General features: G+C 45.3%; 1 protein-coding gene and 1 pseudogene across 2 annotated transcripts in view; one reads left to right on the forward strand and one right to left on the reverse strand.

Annotated features, from left to right (window-relative positions):
- Positions 1–10256: 10256 nt before the first annotated feature.
- On the reverse strand, positions 10257–10545 carry LOC308433826 (protein transport protein Sec61 subunit beta-like; annotated as a pseudogene). The gene has a single exon. The product of its transcript is annotated as a protein transport protein Sec61 subunit beta-like (transcript).
- Positions 10546–17355: 6810 nt separating this feature from the next.
- Positions 17356–20515, forward strand: part of MTMR12 (myotubularin related protein 12) — a 57082-nt gene continuing 53922 nt past the window's right edge. The window contains exon 1 of the mRNA XM_080933640.1: positions 17356–17513. Within this exon, the coding sequence (XP_080789766.1) occupies positions 17433–17513 (81 nt within the window). The 5' untranslated portion in view covers positions 17356–17432. The remainder of the gene's footprint in view (positions 17514–20515) is intronic.

Consider the following 20515-nt stretch of genomic DNA (forward strand, 5'->3'; position numbering starts at 1 on the left):
GAATGACTTACTTGTATTATGTGGTAGGCTTGATGTTCCTTCCGCTTCAGTAAAACTGTATTCATATATACTATGTATATATGTGTTATTTCTGACAAGTGTGTGTCGGTTGATCACATAATTCTAAACATTTTTAGGTTTCATTACCATATTGGTTCATTTTTCTAAGGCTGGAACCCTCCCCAGGCTAAAGTATACAAGACTGGCATTTTTGCAAATCTGTCTATATCATCTGTATAACTTCAGTAAGCAAGCCTTTATGGTTCATATTTTTACTATGAGTTTTTTAATACTTTTTTTTTTTTTTTAAGGAGAGGGTGTGCGTGTTTTACTTCAAGATTTAAGGTCCAACAAAAGTTCCAGTCTCAGCATATAAGCAAATAAGCTTCATCATAATACATCACCACAAATATATTTTAAGCTTTTTATAAAATAGAAAAGGAAGGAACCATACCCATTTTACTGTCTCCCCTGCCTCTCAAAAACTTTGCGCCTGCTTTTCTTTTTTCACTGTCCAGTCACTGGCCTTGCCTTATCTTGTGCCTGCCCTCACCTACATAAAAACATCATCCCACATACCTTTAATCCCAGCACGCAGGAGGCAGAGGCAGACTAATTAAGAGCACATTACCTACAGGCAGCACTTTAAATGGGAATGAACTGGAAAGCATTTGAGCTGTATTTGGGAATAAGATGGTGATAGCTGTACTCTTCACTCTTACTTTCAGAACTAGATGGTATGACCCTATTGCTGAAACAGTTTGGCAGAAGAGCAGACAATCAAACTACAACTGAAGTAAAACTTCTCCCTTGATGATTAGATTTCAAGTCTGCATGGTGATATTCGGGCTTCTGAGTGAGAAAAGCCACTGATGACATCAGCGAGCAGAAAGTCCTACCTGTTACAGTATCATCCTAGCAGACTGTGTGTACACTGGTGGCCTAGTGATGGTTTTAAAGCCTTCAGTTCTGCTCCAAGTATGAGTGCTAATGGATGATTGTTCTTTAACTAAACCCAGAGTACACAGAAAGCTGCAATCCCAGTTTCCTTCTTCCAGATGAGGACAGCAACCTGAAACTGCTCCCCTATAGAGAGTCAGCCTGAAACTGTTGTACAGAGACTTCCTGCCAAGTATTGCTAACCCTGCCTCTTCTGTCCAGCTGTATATAATAAACCTGGCTCCTTGTTCACCTGTATACTCTAAACCCCCCACAACTCATATATATGTAAATTTTAATCTCCAGGTTGCTGCTTGTGCCTCTCCATCAGAGGACATAGCCTATCCCATACCACTTTCCTTTGAATACATCTGTCCATTTCCAAGACCCAACCACACAGGTTTCCCAATCTGTTTAAGGCTGATTTCTTCGTGTCCTGTAGCCAACTGTGGCATCTTCAGCAACAGAATCTCACTATGCACTTACGGTTGACAACTAATGGAAATGGACATAACCTGTATTCTAGAGTTTTTTTGGTACCTTCCTGACCAATAATTTGGAGGACGGCACCCCATGCTTTGCACTGCAATTTTCATTTAATAATCCATGTCTTCTAGGAGTGACATTGCCCACCCATGCAGGGCAATTTGAACTCTTCAATGGAAAAAAAAAAAAAAACTTGAAATTAGATTTACTAGTGGTTTTTCAGAAGGCCTTTTCACAGATCTTAGATTCTGTTAACTTACATTATATCTCCTCTCCTTCCCCATGCTTTCTACTTACTTTTTTCAACTGGAGATAGTGATTTCCACATGACTTCCCACCCATCCTCTTTGCCTCCTGACTCCCCTGTATTCCAGCACCTCTCCCTGCCTAAGCCTTCTGCCTGTTGGGGGTATTCACCAGAGAAGACTGCTCAGATGTGGGTCTAAGCCAACAGAAAGTCTTCGTTAGCTGGCTGGTGACTACACTGGGTGTTAAGGATCTCAGTGTAGCAACAAGCCTTCTTCAGGATGAGCTTTGATGTGCAAAAACCATATCCTGGGTTGTCATACTTCAGTGAACAAGAACAGTTAGCCAGAAGAAGAACTACAGAAGCCAAAAATCAAGGTTAGCACATGGAGAGACTTTTCCCAGGTCTATGAACTTTGATGGATTTGACAAACTAAAGTTTGTTTTGGTTCTAACTGGTGGTGCTGTCTCCATGTTGCATTGTACAGCCTAAACGGTACTTCTACCGTGGAGTCGGTGTGCTAAGGGATGGGACCCTGTCACATTGCCTCCAGCATTCCAACTCACTAACCTATACTCTACAGTCCCACTCTCTTGGTCCCTGCCCACAAAAAGCCCCTTCCTACTTTCCTGGCTTCCATTTATGCTTCGAGTTAAACACACAAACCAAAAGATTTGAAGATAACATGAGGGAAAACAGAGCTGAGTAAACTTTTGTTGTCTGTATATACCACATTCTTCGTATCCGATCACCTGCTGATTGACATCTACATCAAGTTCATCTCCTAGCTGTTGGAAATAGAGTAGCAATGAACACAGATGTGCAAGTCTCTTGGTAGAAGTGTGGTACGAATTGCAGAAGTGCTATACCTGGATTAGATGGGCTCAATTTTTAGCTCTGTGAGAAACTCCCATGTGGGCTTCCCCAGTGACAGCAGCATCAAATAAACACTAGGCTTTTTCTGCATCTTTGCCAGTGTTTGCTATCATTTGTTTTCTTTATTTTTAATTGAATATTTATTTGTTTATTCATTTATTTTTACATTCTGACCTCAGTTTTCTCTCCCTTTTCTCCTTTTAGCCCTCACGCCCTCATCTGCTCATACCTTTCTCTTCAGAAAAGGGGGAGGGGCTCCAATGGAGCTGGCATATCAAACTAGGCACTTTCACTCATACTGAGACTAGAGGAGGAAGCCCAGTAGAAAGAAAGGGTCCCAGGCTGGAGAGATGACTCAGGGGTTAAGAGTACTGACTGCTCTTCCAGAGGTCCTGAGTTCAATTTCCAGCAACCACATGGCGGCTCACAACCATCTGTAATGGGATCTGATGCCCTTTTCTAGTGTGTCTGAAGACAACTACAGTGTACTCACATGCATAAAATAATGTTTTAAAAAAGAAAAGAGAAAGAAAAAAAAGAAAGTACGAAAGAAAAAAGTCTCAAAGACAGGCAACAGAGTCAGAGACTTCCTCTCTTAGTCCCACGTGATGACCAAGCTATGCCACTGTTACATGTGTACCGAGGGCCTAGATCAGTCCAAAGCAGGCTCCCTGGTTGGTGCTCAATCTCTGTAAACCCCTGTAGACCCAGTTGATTCTTTGGGCTATGTTCTTGTGATGTCCTTGACCCTTCTGGCTCCTACAATCCTTCCCCATCTTTGGCAGGATTCACCAGGCTCTGCCTAATGTTGGCTGTGGGTCTCTGCATCCATTTTGTTTTTTGGTGGTTTTTTTTTTTTTTTTTTTTTTGGTTTTCTTTTGTTGTTGTTGCTGCTGCTGCTGCTGTTGGTTTTACAAGACAGGGTTTCTCTGTGTTGTCCTGGTTGTCCTTGAACTCACTCTGTAGACCAGACTTGCCTCGAACTCAGAGATCCACCTACTTCTGTCTCCCAAGTGCTGGGATCACGGGCGCGCACCACCACTACCCTGCATTGTTTAGTTAATAGTAATCATTTTGACTGGAGTGAGATGGAGTCTTTTTTTTAAATATTTATTTATTTTATACATGTGAGTACACTGTTGCTGTCTTCGTACACACCAGAAGAAGGCATCGGATCCCATTACAGATGGTTGTGAGCCACCATGTGGTTGCTGGGAATTGAACTCAGGACCTCTGGAAGAGCAGTCAGTGCTCTTAACCGCTGAGTCATCGCTCTAGTCCTGAGATGGAGTCTTAAGGTCATTTTAATTTGCATTTCTCTGATGGCTAAAAGATCTTTTAAAATGTCTTCTATTCATTTGCATTTCTTCTTTTTAAGAATTTTCTGGGAACAGATGTGGTAGCTTGTGCTTTCAATTCCAACACTTGGCGGACAGAAGCAGATAGATTTCTATCCTGGCTACACAGAGAAACTCTGTCTCAAAAAAATCAGTAAGAAGTAAAGGAGGCAGAGGAGGAAGAGGCTTGCCAGGTAAATGAAGCCGGATTGTTGGCTCAGTGGTAAGAGCACTTGTTCTTGCAAAGGCCCTGAGTTCAATTCCCAGCACCCATGTGGAGGCTCACCACTCCCTTATGTATCACACAGCATGTAGTGCATAGACATACAGACAGACAAAGCAATCATACACACTAACATAAATCTTAAAACATATCTTTTAGAAATGTTCTGTTTAGGCTGGAGAGATGGCCCAGTGGTTAAGAGCACTGACTGCTCTTCCAGAGGTCCTGAGTTCAATTCCCACCAACCACATGGTGGCTCACAACCGTCTATAACGGGATCTGATGCCCTCTCTGGTGTTTGTCTGAAGACAGCAACAGTGTACTCATATAAATAAAAATAAATAAATCTTTTTTTAAAAAAATATATTTAATAAGTATACAAAGTTATAAATTCCCAGCGCGCACGTGGGCCTGTGTGTGTGTGTCCACCTGTCCTATGCCTGTGGAGATCAGAGAACAGCTTTGTGGAGTAAGAAGTAAGGGCTTCAATAGTGGTCGACTCTTGCCTCCAACTGGGTTCTTGTCTCGTCTCCAAGAAGGAGGTGAGCAATGAAGTGTATAACTTGGGACTAGTAACTTTCAAGTGAAATAAAAACATTTAAAATAGGTTGCCATGCTGCCGATTTAAATAAAACAGGTCCGAACTCTCAGTACCAGTGCGATGCTCTCGAGAGGCATTATAGGTCTCTAAGATGCTGCCGCTGCAGGAAGAACTCACGGGCTCTCACCAGGGTTTGGGAATTCCAGATGCCAGCCCAGGTTAGTTCCTTCTAACTTCTATACATTTGCTCTTTCTCTCAGTTGAGCCTCCGTGAGTTTGTGGGGTGCTTCTTTTGTGGGAGGGGAAGTAGTAATATTTCTTGTTCTAGCTCCCAAGTAGTTGACACAAAGACCTATGACGTTTATTAACAAGCTTTAGCACTATGACTGGCCAATCTATTTTCCAGCCGCGTGGTCCTTTACCTTCAACCCGGGTCTCACTCTGGCTTGCTCTGCTCCACATGTGGCCTCATGGCAAATCCCTTGGTGACATGCTCATCACAACTACTGGACCTCTGCCTTATGGTCACCTCCACATGGGACCCCTCACTGGGATCAGAAGTCCTGACTTTTCTGCCCAGTCATAAACCGATTGGGTCTCTATTAACCAATTAAAGATGGTTGGGGAACAGACTTTGCACAACATTGATACAGGGGTTGGTTCAAAAATCATGACAATCTGGGCTGTAACCATATTTCTGGGCACAGAAATCATCAACTGAATATACAATGCACAAGACCAACCCCCAGTAGGGATGGAGGTGGGGGAGGGGCAAAAGGTTTTTACTTTGAACTAGGGAAGGTTGAAAGGCACCTCCTTATCGATATGAGCAGAACCAGAGAAAGCAGAGCACAGAACCTTCTTTTCTACAACAGATTACGTCCCTCGTGTCATGTGGCTTGAAACTGTTTCTGTAGCTATTTCATCTCCAGCTGATTCCTCACAGGGACTGGAAAATCGACCCCTACTCCTGGGTCCCCAGCTCAGCCCAGCCGGAGCGGTTCTGTTCTGATTTCTCAGGCCTGTGTGAGCTATGTGCAAAGTCTGCTTTACTTGGCTGCCCTGAGAACGTATTCCTGACGCCAGGTGGATGAATGGTGAATACACTCCAGTGTTTTGGAGGGAGGTACGGAGCCAGGAAATGGCTGATCATTAACAGGCCCCAGCAGAAAAACTACTGGGTTAAAAACACAGAGGTGTTGCATGGCAACCCAGCGATTCCCAGTATTCTCAGTTTGCCTTTGGAAAACATACTTCCTTTCAATTGCTAAAAACTACATTTTAAACCTTGGGGTCTATGACTCTTTCTAACATAAAATGGGGGTAGGAGGGTGTCCCGATCTCCTTTTACAGCCCCCCCTGAACGATAAGCCTATCGGGTTTGCAGAAGTGGAATTTTGAGCCGAGCCCCCAAACAGGTCTGGCTGCATTTTGAGCAGAGATCAAATATCTTCGCCAGGGATACAGATGACGTTTTATTAGAGAAGGTTCTCCTGACCCTAGAGTTGCCAAAGCTTCCTGAGGTCTTTAAACTCCAAACCCCAGCCCCTCCAACTGTTCCTGGACAATTTCAAGACTTATCTAACCTCAAACAAAGCACGAGAGAGGAAACAGATCCTCTGAGTGTAGGCTCTGTCAAATAAGAGACGAGAAAGCCGGGTGGCGGCTCCCTCACTTTTCTCTGGCCCACAGTACAACTCTGGTGTCACACGTGTTATTTTTATTTTGCATTCACATAGTTGGATGACCTATAGGAGCATTATATTGTGAGACTCTTCATCATTAGAGACAGCAGGAAGCCCCCTCCTCCTTCCTGGTGACCATCTCTGAAATAGATGCAAGGTCTCCACATCTATTATCCTGGAATGAATCACGCGACATTTAAGTGGGAAGCCACAAGAAGATAAGGATTTTCTGGTTGCTGTCTTTTGCCAACTCTCCCTCTAGGCACATGCGTGTGAACATGCACAGACCACACAAGGAGGGTGGGTCCATGTCCCTGCCACTCGCCCCCCACAGCTTTCCCCACGACGGGGCGGTGGGGGGGGGACATCTGAGAGAAGAGTGTGTCTGACCCCAGCACCTCTGTGTGGGAGTTTTCGTGGGCAGCAGAGGATTTGCAAGGGTGGGATGACTTTTTCAGTTACTTATTTCTGCGCCGAATTCTGAGTTTTCTCTTGACTCAAGTGAGCTCAGAAAGGCTGTCAGGGAAGAGAGGCGCCATACCCTGCAAAGGAAATCAACACACCTACTTAAGGAAGCGCGCGCAGAGAGATGGCGGCTAGCCTCAGCATGCTCACCAAGCCCACAGGAACAGAGGAGGGTAACAGGGACCCCAGTGGGCACGCTGAGCGCAGAGCTTCCCTTCTTGGGCACAGACACGTACCTAGGCCTCCTCAGGCTCTCAGCCTTAAGTTTCCATTCAATGGAGCTGAGAGAATGAAGAAAACAGACGTGAGAACTGAACTCACATTCACAGTCTTTGTTCAGAGAGCACATTGTCTTTGATTAGCTCCCGAGGCAGCCGGGACTTACAGTGTGATTCTGCGAGGGTTTTTTTTTTTTTTTTTTTTATCGTGTTGACTTACCTTTTAAAAAGTAAGTTGAGAACTGCGGTATGCCTGGGAGGTCTTAAAGAAATATTTCTTAGCTGGGCAATGGGAGCACAGGACTTTAATCCCAGAACTTCGGAGGCAGGGGCAGGACGATCTCTGTGAGTTTGAGGCCAGTCTGGTCTACAAAGCGAGTCCAGGACAAGACAGGGCTACACAAAGAAAAACAGAAAACAAAAAAACTAATAAATAATTTTTAAAAGTATTTATTTATTCATGTATCTGCATGTACCAAAGGCTTTGAGAATCTCTCCTCTGTCTCTGCCTCCCTCCCTTCCTCCCTCCCTCCCTCCCTCCCTCCCTCCCTCCCTCCCTCCCTCCCTCCCTCCCTCTCTCTCTCTCTCTCTCTCTCTCTCTCTCTCTCTCTCTCTCTCTCTCTCGTATTTTGAGACGGGATTTCTCTGTGTAGTCTTGGCTGTTCTGGAACTCTGTAGACCAGGCTGGGCTGGCCCCAGAGACCCACCTGCCTCTGCCTGCACCACCACCGCCTGGCCGGGGCATCTATTCACCTTTGCCTGTTCCTTTTGCAGGAGGGAAGGTCTATCTTGGAACCCAGGGCCGGGCTGGGCTTTCTCAGCTGAGTCTGAAGCAGCAGGTCTCAGTGATCCTCCAGTCTCCTCTGCCTTGGCCCCTTACGTAGGTGCCGGGACAGGTCTCCAGTTCTCCCGGTTGCGGGGCAAGTTCTCCTTACCTCTGAGCTATCTCTTCAGCTTTTGTCTTTGAGGCAAGTTCTTGTGTATGTAAGGTGCCTCAAACTTCTAAGCAAGCTTAAACCATCACACCTGCTTTATGCGGTTCTGGGAATCAGGACTTCCCAGACATTGAAAGCTGCATCTGTACTTCAAGCTCAAGGTGGGCTGGAGAGATGGCTCAGTGGTTAAGAGCACTGACTGCTCTTCCAGAGGTCCTGAGTTCAAATCCCAGCAACCACGTGGTGGCTCACAACCATCTGTAATGGGATCCGATGCCCTCTTCTGGTGTGTCTGAAGAGAGCTACAGTGTACTTATATATAATAAATAAATCAGTCTTTAAAAAGTAGGGCCGCCTAATAAAATTTTAATGCGGTTGTGGCACAGCAGATGTGTCCATAGGAGGTATTGTGGGACAAAGGGTGGACAAACGACCTGGACCTGGTCCAGTCTATCGGTCTTAGAATGCCACTTTTATACATCCCTGTAGAGGGCGCAGTTTCCTCGTCCTTGCAGCATTATTCTGAAGGTATCCCTTGGAGTATCCAAAACACGAAGGACAGTGTCGGAGGGTACTGATCTTGAAGTTCAGCAGGACACCAAGCCGGAAGCTGAAGCAGGAGGGTGGTCTGCAAGTTTGAGGCTAGTCTACACGGTACATCCCAGGCCTTTCCGAGCTATAGAGCAAGACCTGGTTAAAGAAAAGGAGGGGTGGGGAAGGGAAGGAGAGGGAGAGGAAAGAGGAAGAAAACAGGAGCACCCACCCACCTTGAAGAGCTCCTAGCTCACCCCTGAGAAGATGAAAAGATTTGTTCTAGATATTCAGGAGGATAGGACTAGGCGCTGGCTGTGCAGCTCAGAGGTGCTTAGAAAGTCAGAGAGTCTCTTCTTCCCTGGTCTCTAAGGAAGCTGTCAAGGGTTGTTGACGCTAGCAATAGCTTTATTGGACCGGATGATTAGGGAGCCTATGCCAAGACAGGCAGAGGCAGAAAGTAGTGTTATTTGGTTGGTTGATTGGAAGGGACACTATTTCAGGTAGTCCAGACTAGCTGCAACTCACTACATAGCCAAGGGACCTTGACCCTCCTGATTTTCCTACCTTAATCTCCTATGTTAATGTGTACCAAGTACAAGGGTTCACAACAAGGCGCTTGGTTTTTATTTTAATCCAAGTTATTTGAATTACTCAGTATAAAATGTCCAATATTATGTTGACACCCACCCTTTTATCTTTTATTGAAAATAGATATTTTATACAATATATTCTGATTCTGTTTTCCCCTCAAAAAAAAAAAAAAAAAAAACCTATTTCCAGATCCTTTCCAACTCCCCACCCACCCAAATCTACACTCTTTATTGCCTTCCCCAGATAGAAAAAACCCAGGCATCTAAAAAGGAAAAAAAAAAAGGCTAAAAGGAAAGCTTACAAATGTGAATAGGACAAAGTGGATAAGTGAACAGAGAAGAGAAAGCCAAAGAAAAAGAAAAAACACTGGAAACACATACAGACCCAGAGACACACATGTATACGACATAAATTCCATGAAAACACAAAATTGGAAACCATGATAAGCAAAAGACCTATAGGGGAAGTGTGGGGAAGCCCAGATAAAGCATTATGAGGCAAAACAAGCAAGCAAACAAAAATACCATTGAATTTGTTGGCCTCTACGGCTAGGCACGAGGCCTGCCCTTAAGTGTGGTTTGTGTACCCAGTTAAATTGTCACTCTTTAAAAAGGTATGTTGAAATAGTACAAAAGCTTCTTTTTAAAAAAAAGATTTTTAAAGATTTATTTATTGTTTGTGACTACACTATAGTTGTCAGACACACCGGAAGAGGGCATCAGATCCCATTACAGATGGTTGTGAGTCACCATGTGACTGAGTTCATGGGAATTGAACTCAGGACCTCTGGGAGAGCAGTCAGTGCTCTTAACCTCTGAGCCCAACTGTCATCCTTTTTATGTTGAAATAGTACAATAACTTCTTACCTTAGAAAATAATCCCCACGGTTCAGAATTTAGAGTTGGAAAGAGCCAGGGTACAGAAAACCCTTCAAATATGTTTCCCCAAATACAGTTTCCTTCTCTTGAACAACCAATGCTGCAGCCCCTTTATATCGACCCAAAAAAGGTTCTTTTTTCCCCCCATATAAAGCAATACCAAAGTTAATTAGCCATAGGAAAAAAATACTGAGTCTTAGTCTCTGTAAATTCATACACGTGAACAGAAATCACTATACTTTTGGTCCAAGATACGTTGGGTTTTCCTTCTTCTTCAGTTGACAGATGGATGCAGCCAGATCTACGAATGCGTGTACCTGCCCCACATGTGCAGCATAAATGCGGAAGCGATGAACAGAAGACTCATCACCAGCACTGGGACAGGGCCAACTCTGAGCCCCGCGGAATGTTCTGTGTAGAGCCGCCACATCCCCCAGTCCCTGCAGAGGTGGTGCGGCCTGCGCTCCAGGTTCCAAGGCATTTTTTTTTCTCTGCCGAACAGTGGATCCCGCAGCCCGTGCGGCCACCGCTTTGCTGGGAGAGCGCCCGGAGGAGCCCACGTTGGTGCCACTGGACGTCGGAGCCGGCATGTTGATGCCCAAGAACAGTAGGCAGGAAGAGAGTAGTCCTCCGAAAAGGTTCTAGTCTTATAGGAAGAGATAAGGTAGGACAGCACTCTTCTGTCCCCCCACTGAAGAGATGCAGGTTCAAGGCTGAACCACACACCTTCACAGCCAGGCTGGGCTTCATGGTGCAACACTTTCTCACAGAAAGGGTCACACATACAGGCGGAGCTCAAAGCCAGGCTGTCTGGCTCCTGAATGGTTGCCTTTATCCTCCAAACTGCATAGCTGCTACCTAAAATGCCTCCTCATTCTTTTTTCTGTGGCTGTAATTTTATGGCTGTATCAAATTAAACGGTTGCCCTGTCATTTACTTAATCTACTCCTGTTAGTGAGCATTTATGATATTTCTAACTCAATGTGACACACATCCCCCCCCCAAAAAAAAAATGCAGTTAGTGGATGGGAGTGGAGGCCCGGCTGTAATCCCAGAACTTGGGAAGTGGAGGCAGGAGGCCAGCCCTCAGACTTGGGTTACTTGAGACCCTGTCTCAAACCAAGCAGAACATAACAAAATCTCAACCAAAGAATTGTAATTAGTAAGCATGCTTGTATCTCATTTCAAACATGTGGGATTCATTCAGTATTATTTATTTAAGATAAATTTTTAGAATTGAATTTCCTGAGAATTTTTTAAAAGGTGTGTGTGTGTTTGTTTGCGTGCGTGTTTTTGTAGATGTCTGTGTCTATGCATTTATTTGCTTATTTGCATATGTGTATGTAGATGCCCATGGAAGTCAAAAGAGGTTCTTGCAGCTGGAGTTGTAGGTTATTGTAAGCTGCTCAACACAGTCATTGGGAACCATACAATGAGCCATCTTCTACAGGAAACATATAAGTCTTTTAGTTGCTGAGCCGTGTCTCCAACTTTTCAAGATAATTTATAAAAGAGATTTCTGTATTTATGTATATGGGTGCTTTGTCATACACTTAGACTCCTGCATGTCAGAAGAGATCAACTCTAACAGATGGCTGTGGGCCCACTGGGTGGGTACTGGGAACTGAACTCACACAGTGGGTTCAGGACCTCTGGAAGGACTGCCAGTGCTCTTAACCACTGAGCTATCTTTCCAGCCTCCTCAAGACACTTTTTAATATGACTGTAGAACTGGCATCTCCCTGCTTCTAGCGTTCACCCTGACATTCTTGGCGAGTGAGCATCCCCCTGTCTCTGATCCTTGCTGCGGACTTGCCTAGCAGTGTAGCACTCTGGTTAGTGCTGTTCTGGTTGTGAAGGAGATTGAGACCATACTGTTCTTAAGAACCTTCTGGACTGGACAGGCTGGAGTGAGTCACCATGGACCACTGGACAACCCTTATTTAATGAGTAAACCAAGCCAGCCACTTAATGGAAGAAGGCAGAATCCAGGGAGGAGTCTCAGTAGGCTTCTAACCACATGACCATGACTGGCTCATGCCAAGTATTTTGAGAGAGCAAAACTAAATAAACAAGCTGGCCCCTAATTTCGGTACTGCAAGTGTTGGTGGCTCAACCCAAGGAGTTTGAGCCCAGCCTGGACAACAGGACAGAGAAACGTTATAAAATAAAAATTTCCAGCAGGCTGTCCATTATGACACCGCAAGAAGAAACCAGATTCTTTATAGGCTATGTCTGCTTGTCATCTCCAGGGGAGAGGAGGACGACTGTTGTACCAAGAGATTAAATTTCCCTGACTTTATGTGTGTGTGTGTGTGTGTGTGTGTCTGTCTGTCTGTCTGTTTCACTATGTAAGACAGATGGCTTCAAAATCGAACTCTTCTGCTTCAGCCTCCAGGATGAAGAAGAAAGAAATCTGAAGACATCAGACTACTCGATACAGCTGAAATATGGCTAAAGGTCATTAAAGGACACAGGCACAAGGCTGGGAAGCTAGTTCTGCTAGAGAAGTTATTGCTAGGAAACCATACTTGTTTTATTCGTAAAACAAAGCAAAACATAAAACATACAACGAAGCCAGGTTTTGTGGTGTGCAGTTGTGATTTCCGGTGCTGAGGAGGTAGAAACAGCTAGCCTGGCCTGCTTGTAAGGTCCAGGCTAGTGATAGACATCTCCTTTAAACAAGGGGGCTGGTGCCCAGCAAAGGACACCAGGACTGACTCCTGGCCTCTACATGCACAGGTATACACACACACACACACACACACACACACACACACACACACACACACATACACACTGCACTTTAGTCCTTGAAAAGTCTGTATCTGTAGCTTACTTATTTCTGTTTTTCACACAAAGCTATTTCACCTGCTCAAGTGAAAATGTTTATTGCATTCCTACTATGTGTGAGGCACCTGTTAGGTCTAGATGATCAAGATACCCATATGAGATAAATTGCTAGATAAACTACAATTCGTTCCTGTTTAGAATTTGCTGAGAAATTAGGACAATGTTAGGAGAAAGGGCTAATCTTGCTTGTCCCTGACTCAGCTAAGTTTATTGTTTGTGCTTACAGAGGCAGGCAGGTTCCTGAGTGCTCATGTTCAGCCTGAGACAGAGCAAGGTTAGGTACAGGTCTGGTGGGAATGGTGATCTCAGAGCAAGATCCCACCCAGCTAGCTTATTGTCCGTGCTTACAAAGTGCTCTAAATTCATTTGTAATATTAAAGAAATATACACGCTATCTTTTTCTAAGAATCAAGGGTCTAAGGTCATAGAATGCTGATTTGTGAGATAATCAAAAGCGAGCCTGGAATAAAGACTGAAATGATATGTAATAAAAGACTGGGCTTTGGTCTGTGAGAGTTGAGCTATCTGAAGAGCCAGCAGAAGCAGAATACAGGCTGTCAGCTGGGACCCCACAACTGACTTTGAGTTATCCCTTTTGCTGCTCTCAAATACTGATTCCTCAGGAACCACTCTCCAAGATGAGGCTGATCCTTGGCAGAAACACTAACAAAGTCACAAGGCTGAGTAAAACCAAAGAAAGAACTATGAGGGATACACTCAAGAACATGCATCCCTTGAACACTTCTAAAATAATTCCATCTTCTAGAGTGTATTCTCAACCATTTCCTTACAAGTTCCCAGACAACTGATCTATTCTGGTTTCTTTTTTCTAAAATTTATAAAATATAATAGTTAATACTGATCATCAATTTGGTAGAATCTAGAGTCACCTAGGGGACACGTCCTGAGCATGTCTTTGAGGGAGCTGATCAAATTAATAGATTAAATTAATTGAGGTGAGATCTCCCATGCCCATTAACATAATAAAAATGACCATCCTACCAAAAGCAATCTACAGATTCAATGCAATCTCCATCAAAATTTCAACACAATTCTTCAAAGACATGGAAAGAGCAATTCTCAGTTTCCTATGGAAAAACAAAAAAAACTTAGGATAGCAAAAACAATTCTTAATGATAAAAGAACTTTTGGGGGAAATCACCATCTCTGACCTCAAGTTATATTGCAGAGTAATAGTGATAAAAACTGTCTATCAGTAGAATAGAATTGAAGACCCAGGAATAAACCCACACACCTATGGACACTTGATCTTGGACAAAGAAGCCAAAAACATACAAGAAAAAAAAGAAAGCATCTTCAATAAAAGGGTTAATCTTTTAACTCTTAAGTGTAAATTAAAATATTTCAAACTCTCCAAACTTTTGTGTTCTTTTAAAAAAAAATTTATTTGGTCTGGAGAGATGGCTCAGTGGTTAAGACCACTGACTGCTCTTCCAGAGGCTCTGAGTTCAAATCCCAGCAACCACATGGTAGCTCACAACCATCTGTAATGAGATCTGATACCCTCTTCTGGTGTGTCTGAAGACAGTTACAGTGTATACACACACACACACACACACACACACACACACAAATCTTTTTTTTTAAATTATTTTATATGGTTGTCTTGGTACTTACGGATATTAGAAATGAGTCTATGCTTGATGAGGCCAGAAAATGAAATTGGAACCCCTGGAATTGGAGTTCTGGATGGTTGTGAGATGCCATGGAAGTGCTGGAAATAAAACCTCTGAGAGTAGCCAGTACTCTTAACTGCTCAGCCATCTCTCCAGCCTCATCTGTTTACTAGAGAATAGTTTGACCTCAGTAACATGGCTTCTTCAGTCAGCTGGGAATGACTCTTCTCATGAGATTTGACCCACATCCTAAAGATCAGATTGATGCCAGCTAGTAGCTGGGAAGCCATGAGGGCAAGACAGACACCGTTTTCTCTGCTCATTCCCTTTTTTATGATCCCTTAATTAAGGAAAGTGTGGCCAGGGTAGCGGTGGCACAAACCTGGGAGGCAAACCTAGTCTATGGAGCAAGTCCCAGGGTAGTCATGGCTACACAGAGAAACCTTGTCTAAGGAGGAAAGCAGTGTTAGGTAGGGCTTTCTAGATGAACAGAACCAACAGGACTATAAAGGGCACCTATTATACTACAAAGAAAATTTACTAAGAAGGCTTTCAACTAAAACGGGCCATGTAGTCCTAACAATGTCTGTCTGTATGCCTGGTAGCTGCTCAGTGAAGCCAGATGCCTTAGTGGTCCCAATGTGGTGCTGAAGGCCTAGGAGAGTCCTGGAGAGTCAGGCCAAGGCTGGAGTCTGATGTCAGGGAAAGGGACAGTAGTTGCAAGCCATGTGCAAGTTCATGTCCAGCCAGAACCCAGACAGGCAAAGGAGTTGCTGAGGTTCTCTGGATCTGTTGCTATCTGAGCCACCCACTGGGAGGTGCAGCCTCCGCTAGCAGAGTGTCTTTCCCCCTCTGTTAACCCTTCCTGGAAATGCTCTTGTAGACCTGCCCATAGGTGTGTTCTTTAGTTTATCCCAGGTTCCATCAAGTTGACAATCAAGATTATCCATCAGGGCTGGAGTGACTGTTGTGGAGTTAAGAACACTTCTTCTTAACCTGATTGTTTCTGAGCACCAATGTGGGGTATTATAATTATCTGTAACTGTAACTATACAGCTTCAGGGGATAGGAGACATCCTCCATGGGCACCCCCTTCAGCATATATATAAATATATAAATATTTTATGTATGTATATATACATATATATATATAAAGAAATTTAGTTCTATATAGAAATATATAAATATTCTATTTATGCATAATAGAAATTGCTTCTCACTGTTCTGGAGTCTAGGGAATTCCAGAACAAGACATCAGTAGATTCCACGACAGGAAGGGTGGCCTGTTCAAAGATGACACATTCTTGCTGAGTTTTCTCCTGGGGGAGGGCTAGCCAGAACCCTCTGATTTCACAAGGGCATTCCTTCAAGACTTAATAATCTCCTCCAAGTCCATTTCTTCTTAGCAGTATCAACAGGGTGGGGACGGGGGAGGAGGAGGGACTCCTTCAGAGGGTGGCAAACCAGCTGGCTTTTGGTATTTAAAACCTTTCACTTGTTTGGCTCCAATTCCTGGGAAGTGAATTGATCCAGAGACAGTGTCAAGTTTCCAGAATCACATTACAACCGGGCTCACCAGATGTTAAGGATCAGGGTGATGTCCTAACGCATGATGGCCTGAAGAAAGGGACATTCGCCTGGTGAACTTCTATCAGAAGCCAGTATTTCTGCTTATGGGTTGGGTCAGATGCTGGAAATAAAAGCAACAGAATCTGTCTGGCATATCTGAATCAGGGGTCACATCTCCTACCTGGGAACCGACCTACCTGAGGAGCTCAGTTGTTTGCTAGGTTTTGAGATGAAGAGATTATTTGTGGTCTAGGTTGCTGCGGAACTTCCTAAGTAGTCCGAGCTGGCCACAAATTCAGTCTTCTTGTCTGGTTTCCCAGGTGTTCACTACCATCCTTACTTTCTGTGTCGCTTGGGAGAGCTTCGTGAAGGAATAGTACTTAGTTGGGATTTTTAAAAAAAGTCAGACTAAGCCATAGCAAAGTGTCTGACACTTGAAAAATTAAGCAAATGTTTATTGGTTTTTCACAGTAGATGGAACTTTGTGTGGGTTGCATTTTCTTATTCTTCTGATACAATGCTCCAGAGGGAGAATTTAATTTGGTCTTGCTCACACAAGGCAAATGCCCTAAAGGTGGAATTCAAATGAATAGTGTGTGTGTGTGTGTTTTATTTGCAATCTTGGCTTAATTTGAGAGGTTTGTCGATAACTTGGGACAGTAGATAAGTTTTAAGGGTCTTCTGATATCTCACCAGTTAGAAACCAAGCAACAAGCAAAAGTCTGAAATTGACACATTTTAACGGTCACTTCAGTCTATTACTTAGTTCTTATCTGCTGTCTCTTTTCATTTGTCTAAAGTCTGAACTTCGTTGGTGTGAATTTGAAGTTTCTGCGGCATTCTGTTCAGCAAGCTTTCAGAAGCTGAATTTCAAAGCTGCTGGCAAATAAAGTAAAGGGGTAGAAAGAACAACTGCTCGCAATAACTTAGCGACGGCTGGATCTTTGGGCAAACGGCGACATTCTCGCTATCCAATCATGGGGAAGCCGGAAGAGAACGCTCTCTGCATTGGTTAAAGCAAATACCTCTAGAACAAATATCTCTGAAGGTAACTGTCCCGTGCCAATCAGAGGATGACTGGGGGCGGGCTTTGCCTCAGAGACAAATCAAGCCAGGAGAGGCGCTCAGGCACTCGGGCCAACAAGGGAGTGGGCGTGGCCAGCTCCCGGGCTGTGGGCGGGATCTCTCAGCTAGGAAAGAGCGAGTGGTCGAGTCCCAGGTCGGTGGGCGGGGCGCGTGGTCTGGGCGGAGCGAACGGTGTCAGCTGCGGAGCCGGATGCGGGCGGTACTGCCGCCGCCGCGGCCCTAGGGATGGGCGGAGCCCCGGCCGCTGGTGCTGGTGGCCGCCGCCGCTGCCGGAACCTGAGCCGGAGCCGCCGCCTCTGCTGCCGCGCGTCGTTGCTTTGCAAGGCTGCGGAATGCTGGGGAAAGGGGTAGTCGGCGGTGGCGGCGGCACCAAGGCGCCCAAGCCCTCCTTCGTGTCGTACGTGCGCCCTGAGGTGAGAGTGCGCCGGGCGAGCGCGGCGGCGGGTGGAGCGGCCGGGACAGGGGCGCTTCCTGCCCGGGTGCCGGGCGGGGCGAAGCGGCAGGACGCTCTGGGGCCTCCGTCCTGGCCGCGGCCCGGACCCCTGCGGCAGGCCGGGCAGGTGCTGGGGCAGGGCCCTGACGCTCGCAACCGCGCCTGTGGGCGGGAGCCGGAGCCCGGGAGGTCCTGCGGATCCGGCGCCCCAGGTATCCGGGAAGGGAGCTTGTGTGGTTGGAAGCTCCCGCGGGGTTCCCCCGGCACCCCGCATCCTGGTGTGTATGCTTTGCCCTGGACTTTCTCCGTGAGTCTTGAGAGCTCGTCCGCCGCGGGTGGTGCACTGCTTTCCGTCCGCGCTGCTCTAGGGAATGTGGGTCGGCCTTGGCCTCTTTCGGTGTCTGCCCAGAGCATCCTCCTGCTGCTTCTTCTCATTTCCTCTCAACCCTTCTAATCTGCGATTTTAGTCAAGAAGTGCATTCACTCGGGAAATATTTTCTGATCTCCTACTGTGTGCCAGGTGCGATCCTGGAACGCCTGTGCTAAGTATCAGTGAACAGAACAAAGATACAGCTCCCTGGGAGCTTATGTAAAAAGAGAAACAGTCAACGATATGTATCAGTTAATTGTATAGTATTTAGAAGATAACGAGAGCAAGGCATTCTTTCATTCTTGCAAAGGTGGTATTTCAGTCAAGACTTAGGTCTAGGTAAGGGGTCCTGGACAGCCCCAGAGAAGGCTGCCTGTTGACAGTGTCTGGAGCTCCATGCGTGAGGCACAGAGGGGAGGCTGGAGAGATCAGAACTCCTAGACCACGTTGAAGGCTTCCGGAGCAGTCATTCTTTATCTTTTAGTAGACTCCTTCTCATTTTCAATTTGTGAGAGTTGTGGGTTGTTGTTGTTTTCTTTTTCTGCTTTTGCAATTTTGTTTGTTTGTTTTTTGATTGTGTAGCCTGGTTGTCCCAGACCTCACTTTGTAGACCAGTCTGGCTTTGAAGTCACAGAGCTCTGCCTTCCTCCGCCTCCTGAATGCTAGGACTAAAGGCAGTACCACCATGCCCAGCGTCTGCAATCTGATCAGTAGTTCGCAGGGAGATGCTTTACCAAATCCACTGTCTCCAGGTGTCTTCCCACAGGTGGGCCAGGGATGAGAAATCAAGACCTGGTGCCTGCAGCCTTTTGCATTTGTCTCTTGAAATCAAGGCATCTAGTGGAGAGTACTAAAACGGGTCCTGTTTTCAGTCTTAATTTTCAAATATAAACCACTTCCTCTGTCACTAGATATCGAGAGGCAGGATCATCTCACGCCTTCACCGGGCTCTCCCTGTAGTCCATAGAGGTAATGTGGTCAGGTTCTGTCTTTCTTTGATAGCACCCTAGTTGAATGCTAACTGGCTTTAACCTTTAACCTTTCCTATTAAGTGAGAGTAAACTACAAGTGAAGAGTCTTCTGAAGTGTGGCCAGAGTTCAAGAGTGCTCAAATCCTTCATCTGACCATGTACTCTTTGCCCACAGGCCCTGCTGTGTTTCCTTTGAGCGGCAGTGGGGAAAGTGGTGGCTTACCTCACTGTGCTCACCAGCTGGTAAATTTGTAGTTTCTGAGATACTTTCTTGTTGGCAGATGACTTAAAGTTGCCAGAACCCTTTACACCTTGTAATTATACCTGTTCCCGGTGATAAGCCTGACGATCAGATCTTGGAACTTGCAGAAGCCTTCAGTAAGCCAGAACAGGATCTATCAAAAGTCAGCACTTTCTGTCCTAAAGATGAAATTGTTAAACATGATCATATTTTTCCTCCCTGTGGTCCAAAAGGTCTGCCAGTGATAGCCTAAAATGAAAGGTGATGGTTACCTCTGGCTTTTGTATCGGCCCCAGAGTAACCAGAGTTGTTTTGTCATTGTTTAATTGTCTTAAGTCAGTGAGGATGACAGGTAAGATCCTGAACCATAGCGTAGGACCTCTGGCCATGTTTTGTAATCTGTTCAGAGGGAAGCTGATGGTTCTGGAAAGAGGCATCTGATGAGGCAGGAGGCAGGAATCTGGGCCACCTTGCTGCTTGATAGCGGACACCTAGAAACATCTCAGCCCCCATCCTAGCTCAGCCTCAGGCACAGGCTGTGAGGAATGTCTAGCAGTGTGCAGCAGAGATGCCGAGCTCTGTGCCAGGGAGGCACCTGGTGATAGCCCGAGCACAGAACCGTTTTCATGTGAAAATGGAAAGCCTGTGTGGGTTCCTGTGTCAGAAGCCAACAGTGTTCACTGTAGAAAAGTATGAGTTGGAAACCGGTGCTGGCTGCTGTTAGGCCTTGCATTGGTTCTCAGTACCAGTGCACCTCACCACTGCCTGGAACGGCCAGAGCACCTTAGCACACTTCTGGGCTCCTCAGATACATTCTTGTGGCAAACACCCCCCCACACATAAACTTAAAAAGAAATAGTGCTCCACACATGTAAAGATCTATGCTGAGGAGATGGCTCAGTGGGCAGAGGACCTTACTGCCAAGCCTGAGCAGTAAGTTCAGCCGGTGGACCCTTGTGGTGTAGAAGGAGAGAACCATTTTCTACAAATTGTGCTTTGACTCCCACACTGTGGCATGGGAGCGCCCACACACATACACATACTCTTTAAAAAAAAAAAAGAACAATAAATAAATGTTAAGAGATTACAAACTTGCTAATTGTGATGCATCCTGTTAGATATATGTGCACAGTATGTGGGTGTGGACGGGGCTTATTGAAATGGAATTAATATTACCAATCGTAATCTCAGCTGCCTTTTAAACCAAATACCTCTCTGTACTCATTGTTAAACTACAGTTAGGCTTTGTGTCTCTGAAGACAGTGGTGGGAAAGGCTGGGGAGCACAGACAGCCGGAGCAGCTCATGGAGGACTTTGTATGTATAAACCAATGCCGCACGACAGTTCTGATTCTTCAACCTGACCAGTTCTTTGCCAAGCTGCCTTGACCTTATAGAATA

The sequence above is a fragment of the Micromys minutus genome (assembly GCF_963924665.1).
Source record: "Micromys minutus genome assembly, chromosome: 20".
Lineage (NCBI taxonomy): Eukaryota > Metazoa > Chordata > Mammalia > Rodentia > Muridae > Micromys > Micromys minutus.